The 22,121-nt window shown below is 30.8% G+C and overlaps 1 protein-coding gene across 1 annotated transcript; it reads right to left on the reverse strand.

Annotated features, from left to right (window-relative positions):
- Window positions 1–4,105: 4,105 nt before the first annotated feature.
- On the reverse strand, window positions 4,106–19,741 carry LOC112708787 (TMV resistance protein N-like). Its single transcript, XM_025760716.2, has 6 exons — window positions 19,229–19,741; window positions 8,463–9,561; window positions 8,034–8,345; window positions 5,237–6,888; window positions 4,987–5,119; window positions 4,106–4,417 (listed from the first exon to the last, which is right to left on the reverse strand). Exons 1-5 carry the CDS (start codon window positions 19,720–19,722, stop codon window positions 5,059–5,061), a joined length of 3,618 nt encoding a protein of 1,205 aa, XP_025616501.2. The 5' UTR covers window positions 19,723–19,741; the 3' UTR covers window positions 4,106–4,417; window positions 4,987–5,058.
- Between the last annotated feature and the right edge of the window lie 2,380 nt (window positions 19,742–22,121).

The raw sequence follows: 22,121 nt of genomic DNA on the forward strand, positions 1-22,121 counted from the left end.
ACACATTTTTCCTTAAAAATGCTATAAGCATAACCGGATGTAACTTGCACCAATGATAACATGATTCAATTAATTATCCTAAAGTTGTCAAAGGATACAAAAATGCACTTTGTTGTTTTTTTTTTTTTTGACATAATCTGTGTTCACTGTAGTTAAGGTGACAGTGCTCAGACACAAGAAGAGTCAAATAGATACTCCCTGGACGAAAATAAGGAGGAAAAAAAAGTCTAAAATAAAAAAAATTATATAGCAATGACAAACTAAAATATTAATTACTATTACATTAGTAATTTCTATTATGTATATATTTTTATTAAGTTATGTTATGTGTACACTAAAATCAGCCATCAAAATGAGTCACCAGTATAAATTACATGTTAGAATATAAATACATATTGAAAATAAATTAAACTATATATATATTTATACACAAATATATTGATAGCTAATTTTAGTGACTAATTTTAATATACAAATAACATTTTTAATTTTTATTATCTTTGTTTAAGAGAGATAGGTTTTCATTCTCTCACTTCACAAGAGTTTTAAGCCAAAAAAACAAACTCCATTTTAGTTATAGCGTATCTTTAACAACAACCATGTTCATGCTAAATCACGGGAGACACAATACTTTAACAACAACCATGTCTTACTTGTAATTTGTGGATAACACAATACTCTTTTGTCTCTTGAAGGAGAAGACTATTTGTAATTATAAGCGACTTTTGTGGTGTTTTGAAATGATGTCTGACTTGAGTATTAACTTTGATAAATCTAGCTTGATTTTGGTTAATTACGAGCGAGAGTAGTCACAAAGGATGTGTAGCTTATTGGGGTGTAAGAAAGCAACGTTGTCAGTCAAATATCTTGGTATTTCTTTGGAACGAATCTGAAATTGGTCAAAACATGGAAACCTATTATAGACAAAGTAAAAGAGAAACTTAATCTATGGAAAGCAAAAACGATTAATAAAGCTGGTAAGCTGATACTCATCAAATCTGTGCTTAATAGTCTGCCGGTTTACTATCTTAGCTTATATAAGATGCCAGAGCAATAGCAGATAAATTGATATCTTTGCAGAGGAGATTCTTGTGGAGTAATGAGGACGGAAGGGATGTGGTACCTTTGGTAAGGTGGGATATTGTGCAAGCTCCAAAATACTTTGGGGGTTTAGACGTGGGCGATGCAGTGCTCCGGAATACAGCATTGTTGTTCAAGTGGTGGTGGCAATTTTCAAAGGAGGATTGCCCATTATGAAAGAAAATTGTGTGCTCCTGCAATGACTTGAATCCAAATGTCCTTCTTTCTTATCAGCCGGTTCCTAATATAAAGGGTCCGTGGAGGGACATTTGTCAATTGCAGATAAGAGAACAGCAAGCGAGAGATAAGATGGTCAGAAGGTTATCATTAGAGTTAGGAGATGGTAGAAGAATTCATTTTTGGGAAGATAATTGGCTACCATGTGGTGTGTTGCAGGATGTATTTCCAAGACTTTTCTCGGTTTCAAATCAAGTCGGATCTGTAATAGGGGACTGTGGGTTCTGGGATGAGATGGAGTGGATATGGAACTTTCATTGGAGAAGGGTACTATTTCAATGGGAGTTAGAATTAGTTAACCAACTTCATGGAATTCTACAATCTGTCAGGTTAACAAGTGAGAGGGAGGACAGAATAGTATGAAAATTTGATAAATCAGGAGTTTACTCTACTAACTCATTTGTGTAGGCTTTACAGGCTGAGACTCTCGCAGAGGACATTACGAGTTATAGTTTCACTAGATCTATATGGAGAGGACTAGTACCACCAAGAGTTGAGCTATTCACCTGGTTTGTGTTAGTTGGTAGGGTCAATACTAAGGAAAGATTGATTAGATTGGGCATTATTGATCACAGGGATATGATTTGTGTTTTATGTAAAAAAAAAAAAAAACTGAGAATGATTTCCACTTATTCATTGGCTGTGAGTTCACGTGACAGGTGTGGTGTGCTTGGTTATACGCCTATAATAAATTTTGGTCTATTTCAGGAACCATTAAGCAACACTTTGAGAGTTGGACAAGAGCTCCTGTAAGAAAAGTCGAACGTAATAGGTGGCTGATTGTTTTTTTTTTCTATCATTTGGAATACGTGGTTGGAAAGGAATGTCAGGATTTTCAGGAATCAAGAAACATGCGTCGCGGAAGTTATTACCAAGTCGATTAGGAGCTACAAGGAGTGGGTTGGCTTTGTTCAGTCTAGTTGTTGATGGCAATGTCGGAAATAACTACAATTTTTTGTTTAGTATTTATATTGTAACTCTGGACTTTCTAAATGCTCCACCTTACTGTGTTGAACTTTTTATTTCACAAAAAAAAGATATATGTCAAAATCAATTGCTATAATCAGTTACTATATATTTGTGTATAAAATCATATATTGTTTAACTTATTTTTAATGTATATTTTATATTTCAATATGTATTTTATACTAATAACTAATTTTAATAATTAATTTTAACATAAAAATAATATTTTTGTTTTTACCAATAACATACATTAGGTAAAGAGGTAATAATGGTTTAACAAATTATCATTTTTTTTCACTGCCTAACAATTATAGGCTATTGAATTACTGTTTAGATCATGTATAAACTACACATAAGATATTTGAATGACACACACGTAAATTAATATATTTTTCACATACCCAAATCACACAAAAGTGAAAAACGCACCCACAACACCAGAACATATTATCATCAACGTTCTTCTTCTTTTAGTTTGATGAACTCGTTTTCTTCTTCTCCCTCAACTCTCTTCCACCCTTCCTTTTACTCTCTGTATTATTGGCTTGAATTCGTTGACCTTCTAGTATCTCTGTTTTAATTATCAAAAAGAAAAGCAAAGAAGATAAAGTGTACATAAGTCAAATATAAAAGTCGTCAATTGCAAATTTTGCCAACATTAAGAAGTACTAATCAATAATAAATTATTGGAAGATTACCAAGTGTTCTTATGATTGAGGGGGTTTCAAGAAAACTTTGCTTCAAATATCTTTGTTGAAGCATGTATGGAGGACTAAGTTTTGCTCATTAACTTCCAATGATTCTCTTGGATCTCTGCTCTCTTGATGATCCTTCCTCCAAATTTGAATATATCCATCGAATGCCACACTCTTTTACCATTGCTTCCTCTTTGTTTGGTAGCCGAGCAACGAACTTAACTGTCATCTTTGCATTAAAATGGGACTTCTTTTCAGTATTAGCTTCTCTTCCTTTAACTGTTTCCATTATCTGCTTTGAACATTCTTCATCATACCATAACAACACATGATCCTGCATAACATTCAGCTGGTATCCAATGGTCATGTCGCAGCCCCATTCGACGACAACGGAACTTGCTACATGGATACTTTCTCCCCAACTTGTTTCCAAGTAACATTCACACACAAAGTTAATAACAAGTTCATCAATGATGCATGATTGTGCTTCAGAAAGAACCAGGTAGAACATGAACCCACACAAGTTAGAACTTGAAGGCACTTGGGTACTAATTGAAGATTGAGCAGAGTAGTCATGGAAAAACTATTGAAGTATGCTACCTCTTATAGGAAAGAAATATCAGATCTTCCCAAAATTAATCACATTATGATCTTCATTCTCTCGTTGTTCTTCCATTCAGTTGTTAGTATTGTTTCCATCCAACATGTTGTCCTAGCAATAGCATCTTTCAGAATGGCATTGCATGAATTTTCATCCAAATTCATGCAGTCCAGGAATATGAAAGTACCTGCATGTTGTTTGGGTGTTTCACTTTCCAAACTTAATACTGTCTTCAAAGATTTACAATCCCATACCTTAAGCATTCAACAGAAGGTGGAAACACTGGTATAAATTGCAGCATTTCACAGTGACAAACTTTAAGAACTTTGAGTTGTGGAAGAAACTTAATGCTTTCAGGTAAGCCTATGACATTGGTTTTGTGTAGGCTTAGTTTCAACAATGATGATAACAAAGAAATGTTGTTAAGCTATGGCAATCATCAAATTTGAGAAGCCTTACATGTTTGAATACGGAGCTGGGTAGTATAGAATATGAACTCAAAATGTAAGATAAACGAAAAAAAAAATTAGTACAGAATATTTCTCTAATATTATTATATATAACAGAAAGAATATCTAAAAGTTCCCAACTAGGGGGGACTTTCTAAATACCTCCTCCACCTATATACATACAAGTAGTTATCATTGTATTCATTACAAAAAGTGATGTCTTTCAGAGATGAAAAAAATTGTATGTGATTCAGATGCATAGTTAAAAACATTACAAGTCACTTCTTCTTGACTCTCTTGGGGCCTCTTGCTCTTGGTAGGGTTCACGCATCAGGTCCTTTCCCTATTTGAGTGTTCGAATCCCTAGATTAGGAGCCAATTAAACCATCCTACGAGTCCGAGACGAAATCCACAAAAGGTTAACATTAATCAAATAATAGAGAAAATATAATCCAATTGAAGAAAAAAAAGTTTGCATAAAAAAGAGTAATAACTAATTTAGTAGAACATTTTAAATTTAATTGTTAAATCAAGTGTCTAAATTTTTATTTCATGATATAATTTTTTTTATAATGTAATATTTTTTAAATAACAATTAAGATTGATTTATTTAAATTTCTATCAAAATTTGACATAAGTATTCATTTGCCAATAATACAAAATGTTAGTTGAGAAATAAAGTATTCAATTAAAATTTGATTTATAATTTATTGTCAAAAAGTTAACAGTAAGAATAAAATTAAAATTTATTAAAAAATTAAGAATTCAATAAAATTGAATCAAATGTTAAAGGATAATTTAAAAAATTTTTACCATGGACAAAATGCATATTTTTTCAAATAATTTATAAATAATGTTGGCATATGTTTTATATTATGTATACTTTCTACTCCCATTATAGCATGAGAATATAGATAAAACAACAGCACTCATGTTTTGTTATTGTGAAATTTCATACCAGATTTTTTCCTGTGCAAAAACTTCAAATCAATTACAAGAACCTGCTATAACGGTTCTAGCCGGAGTGCCATCATTCCTTTCCTATACATGAATGTCCATCAAATTGAATATGCAAAAGTTCAAGTTTTTGCCTGTCCATGCATGTTGTTTTCAATTAGGTTAGGATAAATTTACCAGGATAATTGATAACAATAATATAAAATGTACTTACTCAATTAGTAATCAATCAATTAATTAACAGATTTTACCTCAGGTCCTCAGCCGCTTCTGCTTCAACAATTGATGAGGCTGACGTCAGCAGAAAACTTTGCTTAAACTTTTTGGTTGGAGGAATTGGTTCTTGCTGGTGAGATTCAGAACCTTGTCCAATCTGGAATGCAATGTCTACTGACTCATAAACTTCCCTGTTTCTTTTGGATTTACGCTCTCTTGATTCTTCCTCCACATTTTGATATATCCAGCGGATGCCACACCCTTTTATCACTGTTTCCATTTTATTAGCAATTCCAGCAAAGAATTTAAATGCAAGTTTCGCGCTGTAAGAGGATCTCTTGCCATTGATTGTTTCGATTATCTTCTCGCAACATTTTTCATCATACCATAATAATACATGATCCGACTTGATATTCACCCTGTGATATAGCTGATCCCAGTGCCATTGTATCACAGACGAGCTTCTTGTATGGAGTTTTTCGCCACAACTTGTTTCCAAGTAGCACTCGCATCCAAAACTTAAGAAGTCATCAACGTTGTACAATATCTGTCCTTCAATGTCACACAACTGTGCTTGAGAGAGAACCAAGTACAAAAGGAAGCCAGACAATTTGGAACTTGAAGTCAGTTCAACACTTATAGAAGCTTCTGTGGAGTGTTCATGGAACAATTCATCAAGAAGTTTATTGTGTCTAACTGGTAAGAAACAACAAGTCTCGCCAACATTTACATAACAATCACGATCGAGAATGATGCAAGCATCTTCTTGCTTTTCGAGTTTTGATGCTAATGGTGATTGTGTCCCAACCTCTGGCCTGACAATAGCATCTCTTAAAATGGCACTGTATGAATCTTCATCCAAATTTATGCAGTTAAGGAATATAAAAGTACCCTCATCTTTCCTCTGTGATTCACTGATCAATACTGTCTTTAGAGCTTGGCAGTCCCACACCCTAAGGCGTTTAAGAGAAGGTGGAAGAATTGGTATAAGTTGAAGCATTTCGCATTGATATACACTAAGAACCTGGAGTCGTGGAAGATACTTAATGCTTTCGGGTAAGTTTATGACATTGGTGCAATGATATAGGTTTAAGTGGACCAATGATGATAACAGAGAGATATTTTCTGGGATTTCAGTTAAGCTACAACAATTATCAAAAATTAGACGCCTTACAGATTGAAAGATTGGGCTAGGTAGTACTTTATGTAAGGTGATTGCAGTGTTATATTCATGCTTGGTAGGGTCAGAAAGCATGATTTGGTAGGCAAAATTTGAAGGAAGATCCATAAGACCATCACTGATTGCAAATGAGAAGTGTTGAAGATTTCTAAGATGAAAAACTGATGGTGGTAATCGTTCCACAGCAGTTAGTCTTAGATGCAAATTAATTCCAGAACGATCTCTCGACATTGGGACTGAGAACTCTTGGAGATTGGGGCAACCATACGCCACCAGTGATCGAAGAGAGGGTGAACACTTATTGCTGCATATACTCTTTAGGCCTTTGCAATGATACACATATAAACCATCAAGCTTTTGGAGACAGAAAATAGAAGGGTGAATATGACGCAAGCTATCACACCCAACAAGCCATATTTTCTTCAGATTTGTGGCGCCGGACAAATTTGGACACTCTTTCAGGCGTTTGGAACATCTAAGATCAATTACCTCTAGACTTGGTAGATTCTGCAACAAAATATATAGAAATGGACAGGTGATGAACAAGAATGAGAGTGAGAGAATGAGATTCTGAATTGATTAAGTGAATGAAGTGCTGATACAAGAAGCTTTATAGCCTTATCTTGTTGTACAAGTAATGCAACTAACTATACCAACGCAGTCAATTTAACTAACTCTTAATCACTATAACTAACTCTGCCAGTTGGCATAATTACTTACCTAACTTGCTCACTCTGTCAGAAATGTCCACTTTCACCAGAACATGCATATTCCTAAATGGCGGAATCTAATTTCAATTTCACCCTTTTAGACTAGCATATAAATGGTTATATCTCTGTGATATTCATAATAATAAAGCATAGGCTAGGAGTGATAACACTCTGTCTCCGTACAAGTATTGTTAACCATGAATATGATAGTTGTACATGACAATTCTTGTATTTACAGGTTTAAAAACCGATCAATTTGTATTTTGAAATCAAGCATTTTCTATTCTAAAACTAGTAATCAAGTTTATTAAGATAATAATTATTAAAAGAGAGAAAATTGTTTTTATAAGAATTAATTTATTAAAATGGATATCATCAAGTTATTATCTAAGAGAGGAAGAAATAAATTTGTCAAATTATCATGCGACAATTATTAGGAGACTTATCAATAATATATCATATATAATATAATTACTGTCTTTTGTAATTAAAGTTTTTGAAATTTTTCAAAAATAGTTTTAACATATTTTAACCTAATTAATAGCAAGAATAATGCTACATAATTAATAAATATTATCATTTTTTACCAACAATAATTTGCACTTATATTACATAAATTTTGTACATAAAAATATATAATTTATACTTATATTTATTAAAATTTATACAAATAAATCAATATAATTTGTATGTATATTTTTTATAGTTTATATACATAAATTAATAAAATTTATTTATTAAAGATAATTTAATATTTATCTTAATTAAATAATAATAAAAAATACTAAAAATTGTTGGTCCAATAAATTTCTGTTATGATGTATATTGAATGCTAATATCCATAGAGGTATAGAAGTTAGCAATTCCCATATATTCTAGCAATGCAACATAGATTTAGTAAAGAAACAAATTAAGAGGCGAAGAATAATACATCATGCATACCTGTGCACCATCCCAAAGTTTCTCAACATCACTGTAAGTCATAGAAAGCTCAACAAGCTTGGTAGGCCAGCAGCTAGATGATAGAGACTTCAGTGGACATCCATCCCACTGAATATATCTCAAGTTATCAGACAATACCATATTTGTTGGAATACTTGAAGTGTTAGTAATTCTCTTCCCACCAAAACTAATATTACCACTTGCAAAAGCAAGTAGCCTTAAGTTAAGCATTTTTCTAAAGGCATGGGTGCTTATTTCTAGATCTTTGATTTGAGTCAAATCCAAGAATATGCTTTCAATTGCATCAGTTCCCTACAAATAAATAAACAATATTCAACAAGATAATCTACATTTTCTATATATATATATATATTTACATACACAGGTTTCATGTAGTTTAGAAGGCAAACCAAAGTATCATTCACTTACTTTATCATTTTTCAGTATGTCACAAACTTCATCAGCATTCCACACTCTACTGCGTCCTCCTGGATTCTCAACAGATTCTTCCCAAACAATTTTGTGACCCATTTCTTGTATCAAGTCATGCATTTGTATGCTTTGGTTCATAGCTATTGATATAAGAGCCTTGTCTAAGAGATTTCTTATTCCAATATCTGCGTAGAAACCACACTTATTCAATATGGTTGTTACTTTCTCTTTCTCTTGCCCTTTGAAAAAACATGCAATATCCAGAAATATATCTTTCTCCGAATGATCTAAATCATTGAAGCTCAACCTCAATACCTTTTGAATATCAGCATTTGGAATCTCCTTTAGCTTTTCCAGTGCATTGTCCCATTCCTTTTCACTTTTTGAATGAAGAAATGATCCCAAAACTTTCAAAGCTAATGGAATACCTTTGGCATAGGCAAGTGTCCTTTTTGATAGCTCCAAATATCCATTTTCATCGGGAGGATGGATTCTATTGAAGGCATTCAAGCTAAATAGTTTGAGAGAGTTCTCATCATTCATTTGCATGACTTCATGAATGTGATCAATTGATCTACTCAGAAGAACATGCTTATCTCGGGTTGTAACAATAACTTTGCTACCAGCTCCAAGATAATCATGTCCAACTCCAAGCAAATTTTCCAGAAGCTCAGAAGTATTTACATCATCAAGCACAATGAAAACCTTCTTACGCCTCAATCTGCGCACAATAGCAGAGGACACTATCTTGGGAGTGCTAATATAAACCTCTTCTTGTAGCAACTCGCAAAGAAGTCTAGTGAATATGTAACTGAGGCCATGCCTTTCTGATTCTTCTCTTACATTTGCCAAGAAGCAACTACCTTCATATAAGGGAGAGAACTCTTGAAAGATAGCCGTGGCAATTGTTGTTTTTCCTATACCCCCCATGCCCCATATCCCAATGGTTCGAACTTCCTTTGAATGGGTCAATACAGATTCAATGCATGCGTAGTTTTGGTCATATATAAAAGGACTTCTGACTTCACTTCTATATTTGCGATTTAATTTCCGAAGAATCATTTGAATTATGCCTTCGATGAGGTTAGATTCAGTCCTAGCATGTGTAAATTTAACCCCAAAAGAATCAAAATAAATACAAACCAAAAAGGCGAGAAAGAAAAAAAAAGGAATTAAAATTAAACCAAAAAGCTAAAGTAGTAAAAGAAAATAATTTTAACAATATTTTTTTAAGTGTGTCAAAATTATATATCCACTGTATAAACTGCAATGAATATGTAGATGCGAATATACAAGTGAATTTATATATAAAACATGATACCAAAAAGATATAGAAATAAATCGAATAGAAAAATATAATTCTAAAATTCTTTATTTCAAATTGAAATACGTGATAAGTGTTATTTGTCAGAGATTATTGTTAAACTAAAAATCCAAATAATGGCTCCTCGGGTATCTTAAAATGTAAGGTGAAAACTCAGGTACAGTCGACTTCACGTGAAGTTGATAGATAAAAGTCGTTAGATGAAAATTTAATTAAATCAGTCAAACTATCTAATAACTCTCAACTATCAACTTCACGTAAAGTCCATTGCACCTGAGTTTCCACCTAAATGTAAATATAGGCCCTATTTCATTGTCTCTAGCTCTCTTTGCCAACAAGATTCCTAATACATTGTAGATTAGTTATATATTCTACAATGGAAAAGTATATGGAACCAAAAGATTATCTGCAAAAAATTAAACAAAACCATATTAATTTATATTAATAATTAATTTTAAATTTTTTAAATTCAAAATTTAAAAAAATTAAAATTAATTAAGTAAACCTAATTAAAATCTATAAAAGCCTTCCTCTTCTTTCTTACATTAACCTACCTATCTCCAACAATCACTCACACAGACCTCTTTCTCTCACCAATGCTGCTGGAAGCACTGGCGACTTCCATGCTCTCCGCGACGCCCTCAACAAATGCATCCAAGACAATTGTTTCAACACGAAATCCACCTTCGACTTCGTCACCGATCACCTTAACTCTGCGTTGACATTGGCATTGCTTCCTGAGTTCTGAATTTTGTAGAGATAAATCGCGAAAAACGCAGCGTTGTTTTTGACAATGGCGACTTTGAAGGTTCCTGCTCAGATTCCTTCTCCAGAAGACGACTCTGAGCAATTGCGCAAAGCTTTTCAAGGTTACTCTCACTCTCTCCGCGGAGGTCATCATTCATTCTTATCCAATCCAATCCATTCTCATATGCATTGTGTGTATTTTTCTTAATATAATACAATATAGATCTTGATGATGATGCAGGTATATTTATACGGAAGTCAGGTTACATTTTGAAAGAATGAATTTGGGGAAGAATTGTTATTTGTCAGTATTAATTATAAAAAAACATTCATTTAATATGAAAAAATATTCTAATACTTAACAAAAGAAACATCTAATTATATTTTAGTAAAAATAATTAAATATTTATAAAATTTTAAAAAAATATGAAATTTTTAAAGAAATAGAGACATTCACATTTGTAATATAAAAAAATTCGAAAAATATATAAAAGAATATCCATTTAGTATGAAAAAGAAACATTCTGATACTTAACAGAAAAAACATCCATATATATTAACTCGTAGAGATTTTGGATTCACCCAAAAATATTTGGCTGATTTTTAGCTAATACCCTATTGGTTCGTAGCATTGTTCTTCTACAATTTACATATAAGAATATAACGATTTTTTAATTTAACTAAAAAATCAATAATGGTTTATTTGCGACTAAATCACTAAATGCTTTAGAGAAAAAAGAGAAAAAAAATAAATGAGGAAAATAATTTTTTTTTATACACATACATGTACTTTTTAGATTCTGATAGGATTTTTACTTCTTCCCTTAATAGTCTTAGTCTTAACTTCATATTCATATACACATCTTATATAAAAGCGTTCGCAAATTTTTTATTTTTAATTTTTGAAAGTTCAGAAAGGATTTCTTTTTTACTTCATCATACATCCTTCTTTAAGTTTAATAGTTTTCAATTAGGTGTACACTACAAATTAACTACCTAACAAATTATTTATATAAAATATATATTAAATAAATGAGTTAAACAACAAATATATTCACATACTAATATATCGTAATTGATTAATTAGTAATCAATTTTTTATATATTCATAACATTTTTGAAATGCTTTTTATACTATTTTATTTTAATAATATTACAACAACGTATCGTGATACGTGATAATGAAAAAGTTAAAATTTAATGATCAAACTATAAAAAAAGTATTTACATAATATTAAAGTATAAAAACAAAAGTGACACAAATATTTGTATATATGACAAAAAAATATAAATGTTGGAAATATTTAGTGGCACAAAAAAATAAAAAACATCAATGCTGTTAGAATATTATTAGGATCAATTAGGATCAATTAGTATTATTTAGAATATCTTAATATTTATTATAAGAGATTACGTCTTTATTATTATGATTCTCTTAGTACCTATAAATATCCTTTATATTGTATCATTCCACACAACTTGAATAGACACACAAATCTTTTCTCCAGTTTAGTCTCTTGTTTCTAACATGGTATCAGAGCCATGGTATCCTCCTTGAAGAGGATAGGTTGTTTTCCTTGCGGTGAAATCACCGTGGTTTTTGCACTTTTTTTTCGATGTCATTATTCCTTCCCTTTTGTCACTCCTTTGATGCTCGTTCATCTCACCGACTAACCTATTTTGAGTGCCACTGTCATCCGCTGCTTACCTATTCTCATGAAGAAATCATATAGTTTTTGCTCTCTTTCGGCAGTTTCATTTGCGTTCTCTCATGTTTGCGTCCTCTCGTGGCAGTTACGTGTGCGTTTTCTCGTGGTAATTCCATCTGCGTTCTCTCATGGCAGTTCCGTCTGCCTTCTCTCGTGGCAGTTCCGTCTGCCTTCTCTCGTGGCAGTTCTCTCTATGTTCTCTCGTGGCAGTTACATCTGCATTCTCTCGTGGCAGTCCCGTCAGCCTTTTCTCGTGACAGTTACGTCTGCCTTCTCTCATGGCAGTTTCGTCTGTGTTTTCTTGTGACAATTCCGTCTGCGTTTTTTTTTTTGGCAGTTCCATCCGCGCTTCCTTCAGACAAGCGGCAGTTCCGTCTGCGCTTCCTTCAGACTAGCGGCAGTTCCGTCTGCGCTTTCTTCCGGCAGTTCCGTCTGCATCCGTTCTATTAGTTTATGCATTTTTTTATTTCGTTATTTTAAATAAGTTTCAAACTCAAGTTGTCACTTGAGTTTGAGGGGGGATGTTAGAATATTATTAGGATCAATTAGGATCAATTAGTATTATTTAGAATATCTTAATATTTATTATAGGAGATTACGTCTTTATTATTATGATTCTCTTAGTACCTATAAATACCCTTTATATTGTATCATTCCACACAACTTGAATAGACACACAAATCTTTTCTCCAGTTTAGTCTCTTGTTTCTAACAAATGCTAAAAATCATAAAATTAAATAGAGAGTGACTGGCAATAGTTAACATACAATAATATATACCAATAATAGCCACTAGCTGCCTTTGATAATTTTTTATATTTTTTATAAAACACTATTGCTCTTGAATAAATTTGTATGTAAGCGATCTTCTATATAAAAACCAGAAAACTAATTTCAGTTTCGTTTACTCAATTTTTGTTTTATTAATTTGTAGAACTTAAACTTTATATTCTTTATCTAGAAAATAAAAAAGACCGAATGAAAAGAATTTTCTAAATTAACGTATTACATATAAATTTTTTGGATAAAAATACTAATAATATTAAGAGCAATTAATCTCCACATACAAACCTTTTCATTATACAAGTCTTACAAATTTTCAATATCCCTTAACCTTAAAACACGTCTTTTATGGCACATATGTTTCACGCGCTTCCTTAACATATTTTTCAATCAATCAATGCGCGAATATATAACTTCTTTCTTCGAAAGAATTTCGTTTCTTTTTCGAATTTTTTCTGTATTTTCTTGCCTTCTCTATTCGATCTCTTTCAAGCGTTTCTCTCTGCCTTCTTCTTTGTCGTTTACGTAAGCTTCTCTCTATGTTCTCTTTCTTCGTTTTTCTCATTTTCCATTATTTCTGAAATCAAGTTTTGAAATCGTTTTGAAGATAATGGATGATTCAGCTTTAGATTGTCAGCTGAATCAGAGCGAAGTAGATTTTGAATTTGAATCCAATGAAGTCCTGAGGTGTGGTTTAATTCCAGTTAATAATTGAATCTAAATTTGAATCCAGTTAGTAGTTTATGATTGTGTAGCTAAATAATGCGTGAACCTTGCCTATGAAATTTGCTGTTCATTGTTTGAATTGAATCTAATGTACTAGTTTTGATGAATTTTCTACATTTTATATCAAATGTTCAGGTGTAAATCAAGAATATTTGGATGTATTTTAGGAAAATTTTGGTGTATTTACAATTTATGACTTTTCATCTCATTGAGGGTGAATTGTATTATTCTTTTAGTTGAATTGTTTTAGTTTCTTTTTAATGATAATTCTTGAATATGATTTCTATTATTTTTTATTATGGTTTTATAGTTGTATTTGCATTCTATAGTTTATACTTATTTTAATATGGTGTATTTTGGGTGTATTTTATAGCCTATCTGTGGTGTTGATGAGCAGTTTATACTTATTTCCACATACAATCGTTTTTCTCATACAAGTCTTTTCCTCCTTTTGTTGTTTTGAATCTAACCAAGGTGGTTCAATAAAAAAAAAGTAGCATTAGAGGAAACATTTTTTTTATATTTGCAGCAAATTTAGATGTAACACGAAAATATTTGGGTGTATTTTAAATAATTTTGGGTGTATTTTTATTCTAATAAATTTTGCATAATTTAAAACTCTTCCTCTTCTTTCTCCTAATCTTCTACTGCTTCTTCTTTTTTTTTTCATCATCATCACCATCTTCTTCTTCTTTTTTTCTTATTCAAAATTACTTAAAAGAGGATGAACTTACATTCATTTAACTAAAAGAAAGAAGAAAATAAGGAAAAGAAGAAGAAAAAAATGCAGCATTAGAGAAAATATTTTTTCTGTAAAAAAATGCTATTTGTATACTAAAATCAGCTACCAATATATTTGTGTATAAATACATGTGTGCTTTAATTTATATTCAATGTATATTTGTATTCCAAAATGTATGTATTTTATACTGGTGGCTGACTTTAGTGGCTGATTTTAGTATACATGTAGTATAACTCATTTCTGTATTTGCAGCAAATTTAGGTGTAAAACGAAGATATTTGGGTGTAACACGAAGATATTTGGGTGTAAAACGAAAATATTTGGGTGTATTTTTATTCTGATAAGTTCTGCATAATTTAGAACTCTTTCTCTTCCTCCTCCTCATCTTCTGCTGCTGCTTCTTTTTTTTTTTTCATCATCATCACCATCTTTTTCTTTTTTCTTATTCATCTTTTTCTTTTTATTTTACCTTCTCAAGTTTTTTCTTGTTTTACTCTTTTAACAAGAATAAAAATAAAAAAATCAAACAAAGAAGAAAAAAATACATAATGCTGCAAAATTACTCGAAAGAGGATAAACTTACATTCATTTTAACTAAAAGAAAGAAAGAAAGAAATAAAAAGAAGAAAAAAATGCATCATTAGAGGAAATATTTTTCTGTACTAAAATGCTATTTGTACACTAAAATTAGCTACTAATTATAATGTATTTGTGTATAAATACATGTGTGCTTTAATTTATTTTTAATGTATATTTGTATTTCAGTATATATTTTATACTGGTGGCTGACTTTGGTGGTTGATTTTAGTGTACACGTAGCATAACTCATTTCTGTATTTACAGTAAATTTGAGTATAAAATGAAAAAGTTTGGGTATAACACGAAGATATTTGAGTGTAAAACGAAGATAATTTGGATGTATTTTTATTCTGATAAGTTCTGCATAATTCAAAATTCTTTCTCTTCCTCCTCCTCATCTTTTTTTTTTCATTTTCTTATTTTATATTCTCATAATTCTTTTTAGGAGAAAAAAATCAACATTATTAAAATTTATTGTGTTGTATTTATATGTTAGGGTGTTGTATTTCATCTTCCGCTCCAATTTTATTGTGTTGTATTTGTATGTTAGGGTGTGAGTGTCATTGCTAGCTAGAATGATTAGCATGTTTTAAAAAATATTGTTAAAATTAAAATAATATTTTTATTATTTGATTATATTATTTATATATAAAAATTATTTATTAAAATTAATTATCAGTATAAAATATATGTTAAAATATAAATATATATTAAAAATAAATTAAAATATATATATATTTACATATAAATATATTAATAATTAATTTTAGTAACTAATTTTAATATACGAATAATATTTTTATTTATAATTTTACAATGTTTTTTAATTTAAAAATTAAAAATATTATCAAAATATAAAAAAAAATATAACTTAAATTTTAATAACATTACTTGTAACTACTATATCTACTGAAACATCTTCTTACTGGGATTTTCCTTTCATTGTGTGTATGTATTAAAAGATAGATGCTATACATATATATACACAAGTATATATTCTAAAAAAAAAGTGCATTAACCCTATGAAGATTATTTTAATACATGCTCAGCACACTTATTAGTTATTACCTTCCTTGAATAAAAAGTGCTAATAGTGATGACTGAACAAGTGCTTAGCTTACTGATTATGTGGTTTCCCATATAATAATCGCGGTTGCAGTTGTTAGTTTGCTACAGTGGCCATCAGTTATATATTATATATTAGTGAATGCTATGGTGCTTAAAAAGTGGTGTCTATTTATTATAATGGGTTAAAAATTAATATTTAATTTAAAAGATATAAAAATAAAATATTTTTAAAAATTTAAAACTTATCACAAAAAATAAGTTAGACAAAAATTAGATAATAATTAATAGACACCATAAAATTAGCCTTATATATTATGCGTATGTGACGGTGTGAACTATTTTTTTAAAAATAAAATTCTAGTTTTATCGTAGTATTGTCATCACTCATCGGTTACAGCTTTAATGCAACTCGCTTTTCTGTTTTAATATGATTACTTTGAAGTCAAAATAATAAATATCACCATGCAAATCGTATAGGTTGGCAGCGCGCAGTTCATAGAATTACAAGCAAAATAATAATAATAATAATAATAAATTTATTAGTTAGACAATAATTTCTATAAATAATATAAATAATAAATTTTAAAATTAGTCTAATAAAATAAAAATATATTATACTCTCAAATTATTTACATAAATTTTAATATTATAATAATTATTTACATACTTAATGAATTAAATATTCGATATATTTATTATTCACATTATTTAATATTTTTATTGCCTACTTATAATTTTTTTTTAAAAAATTATATTTTACATCAATTTTTTGTCTCCACCACAAAATTGATAAAAGAATTTTAAAAATATTTTAAAATTTTCTATGTTTTTGTTAAATAAAAATTTATCTAATTTTTTTAACCAAATATTTTATGCAAGATTATTTTGTCTAAGAACATAAAATATTAAAAATTAATTTAATAATTAAAATTTATTAAAGAATTAACTACAAATCTCTTTAAAATTAATTTAAGATATTATTCTAATTTTTTTAAATAAAAAATATTAAGATTGTATTTTTAAATAAAAAATATATTAAGATTATATTTTAAAATATAAAATATTATTTATATATTAAAATTAATTATTAAAATTAATTATTATATATTTATATATAAATATATATTATTTAACTCTTTTAATATATATTTTATATTAAAAATTAATTTTAATATACACTCAATATAGTTGTTTAAAATATTATTACAATCGTAGGTATGATTGCAGGCCACAGTTTAAACTAACTTTGCAAAATGTAAGACTGATGGCAACGCCAACGCTAATTAAAAAGAGTAGAGAAAATATAGAGAATTAATGAAATATTTAAAAAGAGTAGAAAAAATATAGAGAATTAATGAAATATTTATATAATATGTACAATAGAGATTTAAGAATGTTTGATTTAGTATTAGAAATATAACTATTAGTGTTATCCTTTTTATTATTTTATATTTTTGAGATGAGTAGTTTTATAATATGGTATCAGAATTCTAAATCCAAAAAATTAAAAATTTAATTTTTAATAAATTCTAAAATTAGCATAAATTTTTGAGATGAGTAATTTTATAACATGAGATATCTATTATCCTCTGTACTCGACTAAAGTATAAGCCGTGTGTAGAGGGGAGGATTGGATAAATACAACACTCAACCTTATTATAATGGTTGTATATACATATTAAACGTCAAGAATTTTATATTTCATGAGTACAATACAAGTGTTTAATTTTATGGTAATGTTGGAAGCATGCGGATCACTTATCACATTGTAATATTTTCCTTTTTTTATTCTTCTAATTAAATCATATAATAAATATACCAATTTTATTAATAAAGTTAAAATTAATTTATTTTATTAATCAGATTCATAAATATATCGGTGAATATATGTATTGACATATAATAATAAAACAACAAATTTCTTTTCACTAAGCTAATAAAAATTGTTATTGGCCATCATTTTGAACTTGCAGCGCTAGTTGACGCTATCTTTTAGAAAGTAATGAACATCAACCCACTTTTATAATTAGAATTCATTCTATTAGGACTAAAGTGCCAAGGGCCGTATTTTTATTCTTTAACTATTAATATAATTTATTAAAAATAATATATTAAAACTAGTATAGATAATTTATTTTATATGACATAATAAACACAAAAGTAACTATAATTTAGTGATTAAACTTTAAAGAACGTGCATATAGAGTATATATAAACTGAAAATATCATATTCGACTCCATGTAAAAATGAATTTTGGTTAAATTTGTGCTCAATAAATTAAAAAAGAGTATAACCCCCCCCCCCCTCCCCCATGTTAGATAAACAATTGAATTCTGATAATTATGGGATCATTTAATTTCGTTGTATGCTGGGAAGAAGTACTTCTTTAAAAAGCAGAAAAAGAAAATTATTTTGCACTTAAATGTAATTATAACAGTGCCTGTGCTCAGAAATATTTAAAATATTTAAATATAAAAATATATAAATATTTTTTAATAAAATTATATATATTTTAATATCACACAATGAATAATTTAATCATCTAAATAATTAATAGTAGTCTTTAGAATTTCATCAAACTTTTAGTTAAATTTTTATACATTTTTTATGAAATTTTTATATCATATTAAATTTTATAATTAATTTTTTTTACTGTGATAAAAACGTTAAAATTAATAGAATATTTTATTAAATAAATAAAATAAAATGTTAAATATATTTATTTTATTTAACAAAATATTTTATTAATTCAACTGTAAAGACTTAATTATAAATAAACGAAAAGAAAAATGAGTATTTAAAGACAATACTTTTAGAACATATTAAAATTTAACAATATAATCTATCATCCAAAATAAATAAATATATATATATATATATATATATATTTATATGAAAACAATTATAAAACTTTTATAGTAGTATCACCATCTTTAAAACATATCTTAAGTTTACCAATTTTTCTAAAAATTTTATTCGGATATGTACAAATAGATTGTTCCCAATCTAAGAAAATAATAAACTAATTTTTGCATTAAAAATAAAATAAAATAAAAGAAAGGCAGCCAGATTAAGAGATTATTACCTGCTATGGTGACCATGATATTCGAAGCCTGCAATATTGGCTGCATCAAAGAGTACCTTCCTCCACTGGCGCACAAGGCCAGGGTCCAAATTTCTCTCGTAATCCTCAAACACACCATAGTAGCTTCCGGTCTGCTTCCGAACATGGCTTGGTTCGATCATGTAGAAGACAGGAATAACATGGCAGTCTTCCTTCTTGTTCTTGCATTCCATGATCTCAACGAGCTCCCACAAGCACCACTTGGAGTGGGCATAGTGTTCAGAGAAGATGACCAGATACACCATCGAGTCTCTGATGGCTTCCACGAGTTCTTCCCAGATCTCGCCACCTTTCTCAATTCTGTTGTCTATGAATGTTTCGATTTGGTTTCTGCACAAAGCAGAATAGAGATGACTAGTGAAACCGTTACGTGTGTCCTTACCAGTGAAACTGATAAAGACATCATACTTACTGAGAGGTGGAGCTGTAGGAAAATAAGCATCTGAAAATGCCATTTTGTGTGTGTATGAGTAGTATCTTAGGGGAAACCGTCTTGTTTCTCATGTATATATAATGCTAAAGAAAAAAGTTAGAGTCTCATTATAATTTATTATTTTTTATTATTAATTAATTATTAATATTTAGTTGAAAGCTGGTGATATATTCTCCTAGGTTGACGCGTTAATGAAGTGGCATCTCTTTCTAGGGCACCATAATGAATTAATGATCTTACTTATGTAATTATGTTTATATTTTTAGAAGGGTTCTCGCATTTTGCTCATCATCATCAATAATACGTATCTCTATATATTAATTAATCAATCCCACTATGTTACCGACAGTATTTCTGCCAATTTCTGCCAACTTTTATTTATAATTGAGTTTAATGAAAATGTCTTTGTAGATGTGTCTAATAAAAATATCTTTTTTATGGCTGTGTTTAATAGAAGTGTCTTTATAGATATATTTTCTGGATGTGTCTCTTTATATATGTGTTTAAAATATAATAATTAATTATTATTGGTAATAAGTTGGTAGATAATTGTTCATACCCTGGCCCAATAATAAAGGCCCAGGTCCAAAAGAAAGGCTTAGTCCAGAGGATTGAGCCTTACTACGCACCGACCTAGTGTCAAGAAGTCGGTGTTGACTACGATTTGTCCTAAAGAAGTCGGGCACGAGATTAGCTGGCAGATAAATACTCATTCAAATGAGTAACCGCCCCTAAAATCTCTCTAACCGCTTCATCAAGCCATATCTTAACCTCCCTAAGATAATGGGACGGTTAACACCCTAAAAATATGGCACTACTTCAACGGTGGTTATTGGCTCACCACCATAAATACACTGACACCCCTCAGGTATCTCTAAGTCCAATACTCTCTAGACCTGCTCACACTCTTGCTAACTTAGGCATCGGAGTGTCTTTGCAGGTACCACCCCCCTCTCCTCATACAAACAAGTCGGACGGAACCTCCCGAGTTGCAGACCCATTCGGAGCCCTCCTCTTTCACACATTTGGACCAGCCAACGCCATCCATTCTATTAATCTCCGGTTACCCACCTAACATTGGCGCCGTTGCCGGGGACCCGAGAGATCATCCACTAATGGCGGACAGATCCCACGAAGAAGGCCATGTGGAGACAGACTCTGAGCAAAAGAATCTGGACACAGGCAATAACGATGTGGACCTCACCCTCCACCAGGAAATTGACAATCAGCACAGAGAAGGCACCTCTGGAGTAAAAAACCCGAAGGTAAACTCCTCAGAAGGGCGCGAGTCAGAAAAAGAAGGACCATCCCATGTAACTGAACTCATGGGATTAGTCCACAGCCGCCTGGAACAGTTAGAGCAAGAGCGAGAGCGGCAAAAGGAAACTGAAAAGAGCCTAAAAGAGGAGATGGAACGACGAAAAGAGTTACAAAGAAAACTCTTAAAGTTGGAATCCTCCCTCAAAAGTCGCAACTCCCGTGACGAACACGAAGAGCCGCCCTTGGGTGGGGAAGATCCTTTCAGCGAGGACATAATGAGGGAAAAAGTTCCAAGGAACTTCAAAAGCCCTGATATGGACCTCTACGATGGAACCACGGATCCAAAGCATCATCTGAGCAACTTCAAAAGTCGGATGTACCTAGCCGATGCTTCCGACACTACGCGATGCAAAGCCTTCCCGACCACTCTATCGAAAGCAGCGATGAAGTGGTTCGATAGTCTCCCCCCGAGGTCGGTTACTAGTTTTGAAGACCTCTCGAGGAAGTTTTTAATGAGGTTCTCAATCTAGAAAGACAAAGTGAAACATGCACCGAGCCTCCTGGGAATAAAACAGGAGGTCGGAGAATCTTTACGAGCCTATATGAAAAGGTTCAACAAGGCATGTTTGGAGATTCAAGACCTGCCCACAGAGGCAGTCATAATGGGATTAGTCAATGGACTCAGAGAAGGTCCCTTCTCGCAGTCCATATCTAAAAGACATCCTGTTTCTCTAAGTGATGTACAGGAAAGAGCTGAAAAGTACATCAATATGGAGGAAAACGCCAAATTAAGAGACCTGAGTTGGCGACCTGGGCCCCCTCCCTCAACAAAAGAGAGGGAAAGGGAAACCAAGAAAAAGGAAGAACTCGGTCTCGAAAGACCAAGAAAATATCACTCTTATACTCCTCTGAAAGTTTCTATAGTGGACGTATACAGAGAGATTTGTAACACTGAGAGATTGCCACCCCCTAGACCCATTAAAAATAAAAAAGGGGGGAGCCACAGCGATTACTGCGAGTACCATAAAATATATGGTCACTCCACAAACGACTGTTACGATCTTAAAAATGTGATAGAAAAGCTGGCCAGAGAAGGTTGGCTTGATAGATATCTCATGGAAAGGTCGGACGGTCATGGAAAGAGAAAGCGAAACGATATGG

This window comes from Arachis hypogaea, chromosome 9 (assembly GCF_003086295.3).
Source record: "Arachis hypogaea cultivar Tifrunner chromosome 9, arahy.Tifrunner.gnm2.J5K5, whole genome shotgun sequence".
Lineage (NCBI taxonomy): Eukaryota > Viridiplantae > Streptophyta > Magnoliopsida > Fabales > Fabaceae > Arachis > Arachis hypogaea.